This window comes from Manduca sexta, chromosome 7 (assembly GCF_014839805.1).
Source record: "Manduca sexta isolate Smith_Timp_Sample1 chromosome 7, JHU_Msex_v1.0, whole genome shotgun sequence".
Lineage (NCBI taxonomy): Eukaryota > Metazoa > Arthropoda > Insecta > Lepidoptera > Sphingidae > Manduca > Manduca sexta.
The window spans coordinates 4696891-4714706 of record NC_051121.1 but is presented as its reverse complement, the minus strand read 5'-3'; the positions used below and the strand labels follow the sequence as shown (position 1 = coordinate 4714706).

The 17816-nt window shown below is 35.1% G+C and overlaps 1 protein-coding gene across 3 annotated transcripts in view; it reads right to left on the bottom strand.

Annotated features, from left to right (window-relative positions):
- LOC115448033 (synaptotagmin-10) overlaps positions 1 to 6883 on the bottom strand; it is a 45501-nt gene extending 38618 nt beyond the window's left edge. For 2 of the 3 annotated variants that reach the window (XM_030175331.2, XM_030175332.2), the window contains exons 1-3: positions 6775 to 6883; positions 484 to 640; positions 24 to 165 (exon numbers count right to left, since the gene is read on the bottom strand). In XM_030175331.2, coding sequence (XP_030031191.1) covers positions 24 to 165; positions 484 to 551 — 210 coding nt within the window. In that variant the 5' untranslated portion in view covers positions 552 to 640; positions 6775 to 6883. The remainder of the gene's footprint in view (positions 1 to 23; positions 166 to 483; positions 641 to 6774) is intronic. The other variant, XM_030175333.2, reaches the window with a different exon arrangement.
- Between the last annotated feature and the right edge of the window lie 10933 nt (positions 6884 to 17816).

The window sequence follows — 17816 nt, the reverse complement described above, 5'->3', positions numbered from 1 at the left end:
TTACACAATTAAGTGATAGTTACCTTTTTAGCTGGATCCTTGTGTTCCTGGACGTATTCTTGCTTCAGTGGTTCTGTTTGCAGGTCCGGTAGCGAGTGGCTGATGCGGATAGCGGCCTGGCGTGACAGCGAGTCGCAGTTGCTCTCCTCGGAATCACGGCGAGTCCTGGACACAATGAACCGAGTTTAATTTAAACATACTATCATACCTATATTGCTAAAAGTATGTGTTGTTAGAAAAGTATTCATCGTTTGCCAATTGCCAACGATCGATGTCGGTACACAGATTTCAGAAGATCTGACAGCATTCAATATATTTCAATAGCCTTTAATATCCACCGTCAAATCCAATAGTGGCGAGAAGCTGATCACTTCATCAAATAGCTTGCTGACCAATATTTCACTATCAACTTACTCACAAACTTGTCCTCGCAAGACCTAAGTTATTTTTCAGTCCTTTTCCAAAAAAAAACGAAATACCCACCTTCCCATAAGCCATCGCCATGTCGCAGCGCACTGGTAACCCACAGCAGCAAGAAGTACAGCGGCCATCGCAGCTAACAGCAATGCTGCGGCGTAATCTACCGAACTGCCTCCCACGCTCGACTGACTGCTCTCCAGGCTTTCTGGAGGCCAAGCACCTGGAACAAAAGGATAGATATAGAACTGAATTATTAAATCACAATTCTATGATGGATTTAGATTAACTAATATCATATTATTACTCGGGAGGTTTCTAAGATCAGTCTAAAATGAAACAGGAATAAATGAGGCCATTATTTTCCTGGGATTTATTTCTATATCCGAAATGCCAATAGTAGTAGGTAATATTACATTGTGGGTAGAAAATAGGCAACATGAGGGGATTTAGTAGCAATTATGTCTACGTGTACAACATGTACTACATACAAAACATATTTAAGTCATAATGTAACATCAATGTTGCTGGATAATTTCCTTGTCATAATGATTGCACGAGACAATTTTTAACCGACTTCAAAAAACGAGGTTATCATTTCGACATGCATTTATATTCTCATGTTACCTCAGAATTCAGTAATTTATTAACCGATTTGTAAAATTCTGTTTTATTTGAAAGAATATACTTCTATATTGTTTTATAAATACTTATTTAAGAAGCTTTGTCGTATGTTACTATTTTGCTCGTTACGTCCACTCTGTCCGGCGCACAGTGGACGGAAAAACGGGGCTCCCTTTCATAGGAATTTTGAAAAAAAAATTGCAATTTTCCTTAAATCTAAGTATGTGGTATTGTTACTATCATCTTAACATTTAATATTATTATAATTTTATCGGTTTTTTTGGTCTCAATAAATAAAAAAATGCCCTTTGCAGGTTTTAAATGTATGAAAACGGGTTTTGTTTTCGTCATAACTTTTTATATTAAGATGTAAAGCTGAAACTTCCAGGTATTGTAACTTAGATCCTACCCAAGCTATATGACGTATGACCTTGACCCCAACCGTGCCCGTTTAGAAGATATGAGGGTCAATAAAAATGCATGTTTAGCCCATATTCTGATCAAGGCTAATGTGCCTTAAATAAATTAGTTTCTTGAATTTGTCTATGCAGTAATATTATATGATAACTAAAGACCCCACACCACTTATGGTCTTGACCTTAAAGAACCACGTTCCAAAAATATGAATTAATTAAAAGTGCACATATAATACAGCTAGATTTTTTGCTGATCCTGAAACTACAGCACGGATCACAGTAGATGCAGAATTAATTAAACGCTTTCAAGTCATCCTTCAAGTAATTTCATGTGGAGAATTTGTTGATGTTGAAAAATTTCGACAATATTCTACTACAACCGCTCATAAATATGTCGATCTGTATGCATGGTATCATATGCCATCTAGTGTGCATAAATTATTTATACATGGTGCAGACATAATTGAGCATAATAACTTCATTCCAATAGGCAAACTCTCCGAGGAGGTATCCGAAGCGCGAAACAAAGATTTTAAATATTTCAGAACTTTTCACTCACGGAAAAACAGTAGAATTGCAACGAATGAGGACATTATTCATAATTTATTGATTTCATCTGACCCATATCTCTCTAGTTTTAGACCAAGAATAAGTCAAATTCGTAATTAACCACTTTTAGAAGAAGCCAAATTATTATTAGTGTCACCCTCTAGTGCAAATTAGGAAATTATGTTAAAAGACATCATCTATTATCATTTTTTTTTCAAATAGTTAGATCCATCATTTATTTATAGTTATAAACAAAATACAAAATTTTACTTTTCTTCGATAGTGTATTTTTTTTCAACAAATATTATCTGTTTCTTCACTCTTGAGATGAATTTGCAAAGTTCTTTTCTTGTCTAAAGAAACTTTGTCTCAAATTTAATGATTTTAGCCTAAGTAGTTTAAAAAGGCGATGCATTTATCAGTCAGCGACTCAGTTCTCTAATTTTCATACTTCTTGGGTTGAGTCATTAGGAATTAAGGTCAAAGGTCATATCAAGTATTTACTAATTAAGTATAATACTGTGTCTCAAATCTAGTACGAGACACAGTATTGTTTGAAGTTCATAATCTCGGGTGGTAATATAGACTAAAGATTTTTTGATTTATTCATCCTTTATACGGGTCTCTTCAAGGTCAAGGTCAAAAGTCATATGGGGTCTTCAGTTAATGTATTACAATACCAGAACAATCAATTTAAGACAATAATTTGTTTAATATATTTAGGTATGTCCGTGTAACAATGTGGTCAAAATGTAAACTTTTAATTAATTCATATCTTTAGAACGTGGTTCTTTAAGGTCAAGACCATAAGTGGTGTGGGGTCTTTAGTTATCATATAATATTACTGCATAGACAAATTCAAGAAACTAATTTATTTAAGGCACATTAGCCTTGATCAGAATATGGGCTAAACATGCATTTTTATTGACCTCATATCTTCTAAACGGGCACGGTTGGGGTCAAGGTCATACGTCATATAGCTTGGGTAGGATCTAAGTTACAATACCTGGAAGTTTCAGCTTTACATCTTAATATAAAAAAAAGTTATGACGAAAACAAAACCCGTTTTCATACATTTAAAACCTGCAAAGTGCATTTTTTTATTTATTGAGACCAAAAAACCGATAAAAATTATAATAATATTAAATATTGAGATGATAGTAATAATACCACATACTTAGATTTAAGAAAAATTGCAATTTTTTTTTCAAAATTCCTATGAAAGGGAGCCCCGTTTTTCCGTCCACTGTGCGGCGTCTACTCACTTCCTATACTCCCAAAATAGTTTTTACCAAAATCCTAGCTCCCTCTGACGCAAGAGCTAAGAACACACTTATATTCGCTATATTATAACCAAAAATATGACCTCCTCACATACTTCAACAAAATATGGTGCAAGTTGAATAAATTAAAAACTGCCATTTCAAGAGAAATAAAAATCAACGAGGTGTCCGAAAACAATTAGCTTAGTATGTTATACACCGGTCCTCGTTTGTAGCGTTTAATAGAAATTTGGTCTTTAAACAAAGCCTTTATTTTAACAGCGTATTAGTTTTAATTTTGGTCAAAATTGAAATAAAACTATTTTACGGTTTTTGTTTTCGCATTTTTTAATATTTCAATGTCTAACATTCGCGTAAACATAAGAAATCATTTGGTCAAAATTGTTCTCAGTGGCATTATGTAATCTACAGCTTTTGATAACGGTAAATTTCTTTGATTTTTCGAGGCATATGTTTCAAACACACATCAGGCCTCTAGACCGACGGGGTAGGTAAAGGTGTTATCATTACACCCACTTTCGCCATGTGTGTTGCGTCCCAAGATGTAACAGGAGGCGAGCCTATTGCCATATGGGACAAGAATTCCAAAATCTCATGTTTTAACATAACTTTGTAGGTCGTTTCATTTTAGATAAATAATGATGGCATTACTCATAGTTTACGCCTTTTGCCATCCCTAAATATCAAAATATCTAACTATAGAAATGCGAAAGTTTGTCGAGATATTCAAATATATATCAAAATAAGAAGTCAGCGTAGAAATCACTGAACAGGTCTGGATGAAATTTAGCATTGACATACACCATATTCTAGCTTAACATATAATCTATATTTCAAGCTATAACAGTGGGATTTTTCCACAGGTCTTTCACATATGAAGCTACAGCAATGCCTAGTATAAATCACGTACAAGTAATAACCATTGATACGGAATGACTGCACGGTCGGTTTCGCGCCCAATGACTGTAAACACACTAATCACTGCACACTCGGACAATAGACGCCTTATTGGAGCAGAAAAATAATGCAATACACATTTACAATGCGTCGATGAGGATTTCATTATTTGATGAATTAATAGGGCACAAGCATTGGCGTATATTCTACAACGTCCATATAAACTATTTGTTCAAAATCTTAACTAAAATGACAACCAAAACGTCACTGTTATAACCTATTTATTCACTTAAACAACAAATAATTGTACACTACCGTACACAAGGTGTTAAAACCCGTTATACTGGCCCACCTAAGTGTTGGGATCCGGGATCAGCTTGTGTATACCCGGTTCCAACAGGCCGACATAATTGTATCGACTGCCGAGGAGTATTCATATCTCCTCAGTTTTTATTCTATTGGACCCCACTTCACTTACCATCATGTGCTGTGACGTCATTATGATGTGCCGATATAAAAAAAAGTTAGACTTAAATAAAAATAATAATATATTACCGTTTACGAAGGCTGATAATAAAAACTAAATTGGTGACTAATCGTTCAACTCTCAAATTATATGTTAGCAAGAAAATGAAGCAGTGTTGTTAGTTGGGTTCATGCAATTGTTAGTTTTATAGTGATTGGATTAAAGCTCATTTTCGTTGCTTTTGTCATGTCACCTTAGAATTCGAAAACATAGTATTTATTACTATAGACAAGTCGAGAAAATACATTTCCAATACAACTAACGAAATAACTTGTAAGATAAGGGTGTCAAATATATTTGCTATTAGACTCTCCTAATATTTGTATAAAATACCAATTAGGTTGAAATTACGTTGTTAAATATTTGCCGACCCATATCACTGTAAGTATGCCAAGGACATAACCCTAATTAAAACGTACACTTGAAAATAAACTCTAGTATCGTATTTTATTGATTAATACCTTTCCCCTGAGGTACACACTTGAAACTTTAAACCACATGGGACCTTTGGAATAGCAACTAGTTTCAAATATTTATATTGCCCAACGGACATTCCAAGCAACATAATATTCCGACGTATCTTTAAAACCATGCCTAATGTTTTGACTTTTGAACGTTGGAATCCAATACAATAGTGTCTAGTGGCGGACTTTCTTTAAGGCCGTTGGAGTCCAAAGCTAGAAAGAAAAGAATATATTTTATTTCAACATAAAATTTGGGTTATGTGTCATGGTTTGAAGTGGATATTTCGGCCTTTAAAATTTAATATGACGAAATTTTAAAGGCCGAAATATCCATGATTATTAATTATTTTTACGTTTTTCTTTCAACTGCGAGAACTAATCACTAACTAGACGTGAATTAAAATTCTATACTTGCCAATACTTGTTTAGTTACCCAGATTAAAGGTGAAACAAAATGTATGAAAATGGACGTTGAGGTTTCGCCTTAAGCAAAACTCCAGAACAGTTACACATTTGTTTGTTTAAAGATAAACAACAAAAATGTGTATTTTTTTTATATCCGGGCATGGCAATGTTCATTTGATGGTAAGTGAAGTTGGGTCCAATAGAATGTTGACTGACGAGACATGATTACCCATCGACAATCGACACAATTATGCCGGCCTGTTCGAACCGGATATACGCAGTCTAGTCCTGGAATGCGACATACTCACGTGAGTCGCTAGAGTTTTAACATCTTGAAAACGGTTGTCGCTATCCGGGCGGGACCACTAGCCAAACTACTTTTATTATAACGTACTACGTATTTTCATGCAAACTTCGCAGATGTACACAATATAATTAGATACAGAATATTGGCTAACATTAAAATTCGATAAAAAGCTAACAACGCGTAAGAATTCGCTGACACAACTAGTGATCAATAATACTAATCTATATCTGATAAATAAAATGATCTCTATGGTGGTGCGGTTAAAGCACTGTTCTAGAAAGTTCACTAAGCCCCAGTCTAGGTATGTTGAACTAGGATTAGCGAGGTTCCACGAATCAAACTAATTAGCTATTACTAGGAAACTCTTGATCGTCTCCATAGTTTACTGCAAATGAGCTGTAGAGGAGGTCCTGGGTTTTAATATCAGTTTGATTTGTGTATGTTTTATAACACGTTACCTGGTTTTGGAGTCCTCAGAGAGGATAATGTCAAATAAATGGCTATTCGAAAACCTATGCCAAATTATGCAACATGCTTGTAAAAGTGTGGTGTGCCAACACATGTTTGAATAATAGCCAGTAATATTTGAAATACGTTAATTATTCTTCTTTACCGTCTTGGGCCTTAAACGATTTGAAATAATGTTCAAGGCTGTTAGTTTTCAAGTTATTGGTTCTAAAATTATAATTTGATGTACTAGAAACTCGTGTGAAAAATTTCATAATCCTAGAACAATTGATTTAAAGTTTCAGTATCAAAGTTATGAATTTTATAAAGTAAATATTGAACAATCAAATATAATCACATATAAATCCAATATGAAAAGTAAATATCCCAATTTAAAACAATAAATACCAAAAAAACACATAAATAAAACTGTACTAACCTCAAAGCAAAATCGAAACACGATTCCAAAATATTCCTATTGACACAACAAACTGAAACAAACGAAGAGTCGGAATAATATACCGTGTTGATACTGAATTGACATTGAACGCGCATCCGACGGGAAGCGATAAGCCCACGGGACTCGTGAGCCGACTACACTGCAGTAGTAATCGAGAGCTCAGTAAGTCAAAGGCGGTCAATTTTTTATTACTGATTTGGAATGCACGTTAAACGAACTTTCTTCCTATCTAGGTTTCATACATATACGTAAATTATAAGTGCGTTTTCTTTTTCTTTTTTATTTTTATTGCTTTGAATGACGAGGCTTGCCGTTCTGATGGTAAGCGATACGACCGCCAATAAACAGTAGAAACACCATCCAACACTTTGAATAACAAAGTATTGTTTGATATTCCACTCGCTCGCCATCCTGAGACATCAGATGTTAAGTCTCATTATGTCAAGTAGTTACACTGGCTACAATGTCCTTTAAATCAGAACACAGCAGTGACTACACACTGCTGCTCGGCGGTAGAATTAGACATTGCGATGGTACCTACCCAGGCGGACTCTCACATATGAGAGACCTACCACCAATATATATACCAGTATGTGCAGTCTTGTTTGATAAACAGTAGTAAGAACGATAAGATAATCTAATTAACCATGTAATAAAGCAGAATCGCTTTTCTTAACTTACTGTCCTCTTGATTACCACGGCGGAATACGAACGGAGTTGACGAACTTTGTTTACGAATTATGTAGTTAGCGAATTGATACGTCTTTGTCTGTTCTCAGCGGAAAATATAGAGGTACTTTATTAAAACTGTTTTGAAAACAACTAAAAAGTTTTTGATGCACCAGTAAACACTCTGATATACACTTTTACTTTAAAGTACAATCAGCCACAAAGAACCCAAAATGTGTATTGGCGATTCCATGTTTTGAATTTGTTAGCCACTTTTGAGGCTGACGGTACCATACGAGGCCCTGGCCCTGGCGTTGCTGGAAAACCTAAGCAATGAATATGAATACAAAATCTTATAAAACGCCATGAAAGTTTTACTATCATTATCCAATTTTTTGAAAATGGCTTATTTGGGCTTTTCTGCTCGATAACAACCCGGAGTCTGATTGAGTGTAATGAGTCTGCCCGATATGGAGATACGCTCGCCCCCTATCACACCATTGGACGGAACACACTTGGCAAAAAGGGCTGCCCTGGTTGCGCCTCTGAATATCCCTTGGAGGATAAATGCGTGATGCAATTATTTTTCGGACACTTGGCGAACATTATTAGTGGGTGTCCTGATTGCGCCTCTGCATACCCCTTCGGAGATAAATGCGTGACCTGTGTACTTTATAAATTCCATTACTCAATTTAAATATTAAAATTCACTTCATCGAATTTACCGTACATCGTGGACAGCTTATAGACTCGCTCAGCGGAATTATCGATGTAGAACTCCGGATATGCATTTTCACTGAACTGAAGGAAGCTCTCTACACTTTTAATAAATTATCGCGAACACAGTATTAATTATTACTGCGACGTCAGATTAATCTAATAAGTGCTGTTTTTCTGTGATCAGATAAAATTTAATTCTAGGATAATATATCCAATACAATTTATTTTGTTTGGCTGTATCGTTTATACGACTATTCTGCTAATGTAAAGTTTGAAAAGCAGAAGACTATGATAATATAACACAAACGATTTACAGATGACAGTTTTATGTATAAAATTGACAATTTGTTACACTTTTATATTCAGTCAGATTATAATTTATTTGATTGATACTTTTATCAGCCGTTTGAAAAATTACGCCTAAATTAATTTCACTTAGAATTGTCCTAGGTATCCCCCATTTAAACTTATATGAATAACTAGCTTTTGCTCGCGGCTTCGCCCGCGTGAAGGAGTTTTCCAAGATATTTTTTTCTGACTTACTTGATATGTATCGTAATATTATGACCAAATTACACAAAATCATTAAAAATTGTGGCCTATGTGTTATTCTGATGTATAACCAATATTACTGTAAAGTTTTATCCAACTCCGTTAAGTAGTTTTTTCGTGAAAGAGGAACAACCATACACACATACATACATCCATACATCCATCCTCACAAACTTTCGCATTTATAATATTAGTAGGTTAGCAGGATATAATATATATAAATAAATATGTATATATATGTTCCCTAAAAACAGCTCGAATAATTTTAATGAAAATTTCTGGTGATCTTCAGATTACCCTAATGATCCAGTGAAATTTGGTATCAATCAGGGGCCTTATTCTCTATCCCGCGCGTTATTTTAACAGTGCGTAACAAGCACGTAACACAACGCATCATGTTTAGGACTATAGAAATTCGGCTTACAGAATACCATTCCACGCACATTTCTCGAAGATAACAGGACACGGCCGCGTTACGCGTTTACACTATCATACAGAATAAGGGCCCAGACTACTAACAGTCATTTGGCTGTGGATAATTATTGCCACCCGCGTAAAGTCCAGGCCAGTCGCTAGTTTTATAAATCGTTACTGTTATCTTTCTGAAATATTAACTAATGTGGATTATAAATTGTGATAGTTGTGAGTATTATAAGTCCTTGAGCCTTAAGGCTTAAGACTTAAGCCCCAAAAGAGGTTAATTGGACTCGCATATTTCAAAGTAACGGCGTATATAATATATTGTTAATTAAACCCCAAAGCAAAAACAAAGGTATTACAGTTTAAGATTTGTGTGTGTGTGTGTGTGTGTGTGTGTGTCATCGTAGCTGCCTAACGAATGTCCTGATTTTTGTTTGTTTTTTGATTCAAAAGTAATGTGGCCTAGATTATTCTGAGATATAATTTATAAAGATCAGTTTAGGCGTATGAAGATCTTCAGCTGTTTTCCTACTTTCATGGGGCGGATTGAGTTAAAATCAAAAATCTTCAAAAATTGCGTTACGTATTACTTAAACGTCTTACAACGGATACAGGGTGTTCGGACTCATAACAATAGTCTCAATGTGTTGGTAAAAAATGATAATCAAGACCCATGGAGTAAAAAATTGAAATTTAAAAAGATTTAAATAGAAATAAATCATTAGTTAAATAGAAATTAAATAAGAAAATTTAAAGAATTCTCGACACAAAAAACTCTAAACAGTTATATATCTTTAAACAGATATATCTTTATTCTTTAAGTAACTTCAAATATATTGAGCCAAACTTCGTCGCGTCGCGTCGGGGAACCGAACCCCATACCAGGGGAAAGAGAACACTTTTTAGCGGTCACTTATTTAGCACAATGCTATATCGTACACAGCGTAAAAGGCAAAGTTGCAAACGGTATTGTATTGAGCATAATAGGCAAGACTGCTCCCTATTGTGCGACAACGGAAATATAACTTTGCCACCCTGATGCATTTTAAAAGCCATCGTTCCACACTGGTTGTGAAGTACCGGATACACTTTGTGCGGCATAGCAAGTACGTATGACGATGAACTCGCTTATTTCGACGAATCACGTTCTGTCAGAGGATTAACGTGTCGCGAGAGAGGACGGCAATTAAGCTACCATCATTTGTTATCAGGTTATTATTGGTGGTACGTCTCTCATATGTGAGAGTTTGCCTGGTAGGTACCACCGCAATGTCGTATTTCTGCTAAGCAACAGTTTGTAGTCACTGCTGTTTCGGTTTGAAGGATATATGGCCAGTTTAACTACGGGACATAATAAGACTTAACATGTCATGCCTCAGGATGGCGAGTGCAGTGGAATACCAAAACATACTTCGTAATTCAAGCTGTTGGATGGAGTTTTTACTGTTTATGGGTGATCGTATTGCTTACCACCAGGCGAACGGCAAGCTCGTCTCGTCATTCAAAGCAATAAAAAAAACAAAAATTTTGCCACGACGGTTAAAAATTGTATACCCGGAATTCGTACCTGGGAGTGGGGACACAGTATTATGAGTGAGTCACTTTTATATATCTAGAATTAAATATTATTATAATTATTTGAAAACAGTTGTAGATTTTTATAAACATTTGTGACAAAAAAAACAGTGGTTTTGTATTACCGTAAACCACAACCCGAATACGATCTGCTAGTCAAATCCGAGAAATCAATTTGTACCTTCCTATAATTATATTAATCCAGCGTGAAACGGACACCAAACTAATAGTTTGTAATCATTAACGTATATTATATAGACACGAACGTCCATATAAACTATTTGTTCAAAATCTGAACTAAAATGGCAACCAAAACATCCCTGTGATAACCTATTTATTCACAATGATTTCTTATGTTTACGTGAATGTTAGACATTGAAATTAAACTAATTTTCCGGATTCTACCGATAGACCCATACGGATAATCTGATATCTGCGACTAGACAAGCCACAAATCCTCGCCAAAGAACACCGATTCCTGCCCAAGATGATTCGTGAGGCTATTGAAATTAAAAAACATCCTAATTTCAATAGGGAAGATGGTTGGAAGCTTGCACAAGCCTGGGATCCAGTTCTCCATTTAATTAAATCGGAACCCAAAAGACTGGCTGCCACACTTCAAGACACTGTGAGCTCATTCTGCGTAGATCGGACCACCAACAGCTAAAAAATTTAAAAAGTTGTATATTTGTAAAATGTAGGTAGATATTGTAACTTTGACTTTACGGATGAACAACACCTCAGACCCCCCGTGACCATGAAGGCTGCAAAGTCTTCGAAACGTCGGGAGAAAAATAAAATCCAAAAAACCGCGATAGAATCCGGAAACTTAGTTTAATTTCTATTTATTCACTTGAACAACAAATAATTTTATTTGACTAATATTTTTTATTCACATCCAGGTTTACACTTAGACTCGAGTTATTATATTATGAGCGTCACTCCGTATATAACCACACGCTGTCAATGTTGCATACTAAAATTAAGTGTACGGATTGAAGTACAGTTGAGTCGAACACAATGAGTGTATGGAACTCCAGATCTAGTACGTAGTACATATATATCGCTGTGTGTAATAGTTTGCTCAAGTAAACCAGGAACGGTTCTGGAAAACTAGTAAAAGGCTTGAATGATATACCTACATAATATTATTCTATAGCAAAACATATATGGTTCAATATTATAAGGGTTCTATATTATATTTGACTAACTTTTGCTCACGGCTTCAGCCGCGTCAAGGAGTTACAGTAGAGAGTAAAACATTCCCAGAGTCTTAAACTATCTCCATACCAAATTTCATAGCAATCCGTTTAGTAGATTTTGAGAAAATCGATAACATACGAGTACGGAGAGACAGAAAAAGGACTTTGTTTAATAATAATATGGATAAATATATGTTCAAACAAAATTATATATATCACATAATTCCAAGTTTTTTTCCGTGAAAATGTTCAATAATGCTGAAAGACAAATAAAAGGGGAACCATGAATTATTGTGCTTTATAATTTTTACGAAGATATAGGTATATTAGGTTTATTATCAGTCTTATTTTTAGAAAGTATTGCACTTATGGTTAAGCCATTTGTTTGTTATTTAATAAAATAAAAAAAAAAAAAAAATAAAATACTTTATTTATCACGTAGGCGAACAAAGTTGCACTTATGATACGTCAAAACAAAGAATAAGAATAATTATTATTTCTAAACAACTATTAAAATCACTTATATAACTATGGAGATTTTAAATTAGGGATAAAGTTTATACAAAAGACTAGGTACAAACCGAAGTAACCAGCTCGGGCTGGCAAGTAGGGGAAATAAAAGGATAACGAGTCGCGATCCTCACCGGTGAGGACATGAGCCCTAGCCTAGCTAACCTACCAGCCTTTCACTAGCTACCTAAGTGATGACTACCCGAAGAAGAAAGGCAGAAAGAAACTCCGGGCTTTCTTTTTGTCATCAATTGTTCAGTACTTCTTTTGTATTCTTTCCAAGTCTTTCTTGTACATAGTCACAATAGTTATATAAGCTAATGCACGCACATCACCGTTAACATGGGATAAGATGAAATCCAATCGACTAAACCTGGAGCGGCATAAAATAAAATTAGCGATAGCAAATAAAAGAGAACATAGATTCATACTTAAATAACGGCGTACAGCGTGCATTCGCCTACATTTACAATCATAGTTTTCAATCATGAGAAAAGAAAAAAAATAGTGATATTGAACAGGCAAACACAACATGATCGGGTGGTCGTCTTTCAAAAATTACATTTCATTAAGATATGATATGATTATGTCAAATTAGAACTATAGAAATGTCATTATTATAAAAAAAAAGCATGTGAGACATGTAACAAAAGACATTTTAGGCAGTTAATTAATTACTAATGTGTGCTAACATGGTGGGTCATTGTGTGCAGGACAAACTTTCCAAACCGTCTTATCATTAAGGTAATCAGATACAGTATAGTATCCTTTACACATTAATTCACGCTTAACATAACACTTGAATTTTTGTTCGGTCAAATTGGTAACTTCGAAGGGAAGTTTATTATAGAACTTAATGCTATTAACTAAGAAAGATTTATTGGTTTTACAGAGCCTATGATTAGGGACAACCAATTTATTTTTATTTCTGGTATTTAGACTATGCAAGTCACTGTTTTTAATAAAAGTACTAAGGTTTTTACGTACGTACATTATATTCTGAAAAATATATTCGGCCGGCAAAGTCAGTATATTCACCTCCTTAAACATTTGCCTAAGGGAATCATGAGAGCGAAGGTTGTAAATAGCTCTAATCGCTCGTTTCTGCAAGATAAAAATGGTCTGCAGATCTGCAGCAGAGCCCCACAGAAGAATACAATAGGACATAATGCTGTGGAAGTATGCAAAATACACTAGCCTTGCCGTAGCCACGTCAGTTAATTGTCTAATCTTCCTAATAGCAAACACGGCAGAGCTCAGTTTACTAGAATTTTTTTGAATATGGGGGCCCCATTGCAATTTACTATCGATTGAAACCCCGAGGAAGACCGTTGAGGGAACTAATTCTAATTTATCCCCATCTAAATCAATATTTAGTTCCTTTTTTTATTCAGTAACGAAAATCTGACACATTTCGTTTTTGCGGCATTTAAAAGTAAATTATTAGAAGAGAACCAGTCAGAAATCAAACTAAGTACTTTATGTGGCTCACCGAGATTCTCATCCCTTCTATTTAACTTAAAAATAATCGAAGTGTCGTCAGCGAACAATACTACATCTGCCATATTATCAACCATGTAAGGCAGGTCATTTATGTAAACTAAGAATAGGAATGGACCCAATATGGAACCCTGGGGAACCCCAATTCTAACTGCGGACCCGGCAGAGGAGACGTTGTCGATAAATACTTTTGATTTCGACCTGATAAATATGAAGATATTAGTTTAAGTCCAATTCCTCTAATACCATAATAATGAAGCTTTAAAATGAGGGTTTTGTGATCGACGCAATCGAATGCCTTGGAAAGATCACAAAAGACCCCCAGTGCATCCTGGGATCCCTCCCAAGCATCTAACACAGCTTTGACTAAAGCACGTCCAGCATCTTGCGTGGATCTGCCTTTTGTAAAGCCGAATTGTCTATTATGTAAGATCCCATTTTTATTAAAAAACACCAGCATTTGGTTAAGCATTAGTTTTTCAAATACCTTACTTAAGGCTGGTAAAATAGAAATAGGTCTGAAATTAGAGGGGTGTTAGAACAACCTGCTTTAAAAATTGGTACTACTTTGCTAACCTTCATAAGATCAGGAAATATGCCGTCTCTGACGCAGCAGTTAAAGATTTCCGCAAGAATTGGGGCAATGTTGTCTATTACTGACTGCAACGCTTTAACAGATAAACCCCATAGGTCTTCAGTGCTTTTTATGTTTAAGCTCTTAAATACTTTTATTATATCAGAGTGCGTGACAAACTCAAATTCGAAATTTGGAATCGACAGATCAACATTTTGTTTTAAGAACGACTCAGCTGCCCCTGGTGAGGATGGCAGACATTTTGTCGTTTCAAAAGGTATGTTAGTAAAAAATGTTCAAAGTAATTAGCTATTCTATATTTATCTGAAACTAGCTCGTCATTAATGTTCAATAAAATCTTGTCATTAGTTTTATTTTTGCCAGTTTCAGTATTAATAATTTTCCAAGTAGTTTTAATTCTATTATCTGAGTTTTTAATATGACTACTGATATAGGCAGCTTTAGCATACCTACATACACGTTTAAAAATTTGAGAGTATGTTCTCACATAATTATTAAATTCGACATTGGGTGTAAAGGACCTTCTGTCATATAATTCATAGAGAACATCTCTACTACGTCTAATACCGTTTGTTGCCCAAGCACTGAATGATATTTTATTTTTTAGTGGCACTGATTTTACACTACATGTTTTATTAAATATGTTTGTAATACCATTTAATAATGTTTTAAACATATTATTTGGGTTGTCTGAACCGCAAGTCAGCATAGGCAACACCAAATTAAGCCTAGCACTAAATTTCTGTAGATTATATTGGGTTAGGGGTCTAAATTGTACTATGTTCTTACTTCTATTGCTTTCACAATTCAGTTTGACCATTTGACATGTGTGGTCTGAGCGAACGCCAGCTAATAATTCTTTAGAGTTAATTTTAAAATTTGAAATAACATTATCAATACAGGTAGCTGAAGTTGTAGTTAATCTAGTCGGCTCGAGAAATTGACAGTTTAGATTAAATGATTGAAGTAAATTCAAAAAAAGTCTTTTATCTGTGGAATCCACTAGCAAATCTATATTAAAGTCCCCACAGACTAAAACGTTATTATTCATTTTAAGTTTTTTAAGAATATCCTCCATTTTAGAAATAAATGCCAATATACTTGATGAAGGAGGCCTATATACACACAATATAATAAAACCACTGGTCTCTGCACACGCGACCTCACACACTCGTTCTACAGAAAGTTTTACAATATCCTGCCTATCCTTGTGAGAGACACCATCCTTGATGAGGATCATGGTGCCTCCACCTTCTGCTGATATCCTAAAGAACGAGCTGGCGACTCTGTAGCCACTAACACTAAATGCCATTTTATCTGCTTTTAACCATGTCTCCGTAAAACATAAAATATCAATATTATATTTTTCTGCTAATAATTCTATGTCAAGTATTTTGCCAGAGAAACGATTTATATTTTGATGAGTTAATATTAAGTCACTTTTCTCTGTTGTCATAACTAATTGTTTAAATTATTTACTACACTTATATTAGTAATACTACTAAAACATGTAGTAATGGAGGACTTCGTCATAGTACTTATGACTGAGTTAATATTAAATGCTAACAATGTAGCAATCTTAACTTTAACTAATTTTGACAGATACATAGTATCTCTAGTCAATGAAAATCTACAATTGTCTGTAATATGTTCATGTGGTCACAGCTTGTAAGTAAACCAGCACTGTAACAATTACTTATAACTTGTATCAAATATGTATGGAATAAGTTTTGTTGATTGTCCAAATAAATAAACAAAATTAATGTCTTAGAGTGACGACGGGTCTTCAATTGGTTTGGAAAGACCAACTAAAGTATTGCCCTTCAATCTCTGCGCAACACTATAAAAATTGACGGAATAAATAAATTATAACATTTTATAAAATATTATTTATTTCGGTTTCCGCAAAAACATAATAAAAGTCAAATAACATTTCCACAAAGCGTCGGCACCAGTGAAAAGAGCCGATAAAATCTGTGTGAAAAGTCGATAGACTGTATTCACGCTGTCTGCCAATTTCAATAAATTCAATGAACGTTTGATTCGAATTCAAAATTGGCACTTGTAAACGTTTTAAAACTCCCTGCTTAACGTTATTATTGAATACTAGTATTTGCTCGCGGGTTCGCTCGCGTATCGTTACATGGAATCAAAATCTCACCATGCACTTTCTCGTAGAAATACCTTTTTCAATTGCCGGCATAATTATGTTTACTGGTGCGGGGCAATCATCTCAAGAACCAGATAGTGTTGACCCTATCTGGTCGCTTCTCCACTTACCATTAGATGCAATAGGACGTGGCTAAGGGTCCATATAACCCAATTCTTGCCGGCTTTCCTTTCGTAATTGATGTAAAATGTAATTATCATTAGAACGATTTACACACTGCCCCGATGGCGTAGTTGTACTGCAAGCGCGGTACGACAGCGCTCTTAGGTCCTGGGTACGAATCCCGGATGGGCAAAGTGATATTTGGGATTTTCTGCTCAGTATCCGCCGATATTATATTGCCCGAAGTGTGGAATTTGTGCCCGATATGGCGATAGGCTCGCCTCCTATTACATCATGGGACAGAACACACTTGGCGAAAAGTGAGTGCTCTGGTTACGCGTCAATACCCCTTCGGGAATAAATGCGTGATGTTGTGTGTGTGTGTGTGTGTGTGTGTATGTGTGTGTGTGTATGTGTGTGTGATTTACAGATATCATTTATGCCAGATTCCCTTTCGTTAAATTTGACCCTTCGCCACTGCAAATCACTATAACTATATAAAAACACGGGCTCTCGCATACGTGAAACTACCTACATGATTATAAAGTTGGTTCAGACAAAACCACATTCAAACTCGATAAGGAGAATACACATTATGTATCTGTTACTAGAATTGTAACTATAGCTAAAGCTATCGAAACCCCACATTATGTACATATCTGTTAGTAGAATTGTAACTATTCTCAACGCTATCGAAAACCCACCGAAAGCATACGTATGAAGTAATGTACATCGACCGCACATTCCGGCGAGACCGCAGCCCCGGCGGTTGTGGCAGCGCTGATGTTTAACCTTAAATAAATACAACTTCGAATACGATGGACTCTGATGCATTCGCTTGATGTTACTTTGATTTACACAAGTTTATCTGTAGTATTTCCTATGCAATATTTATTTTTTGCTAGTTGTAGGATATATTTCATATCCGCCTGGAAATCGACCACCGTACACAAGGTGTTAAAGTTTTAATTTACCTGCTATAGTGGTCTATGTAAGTATGTCGCGT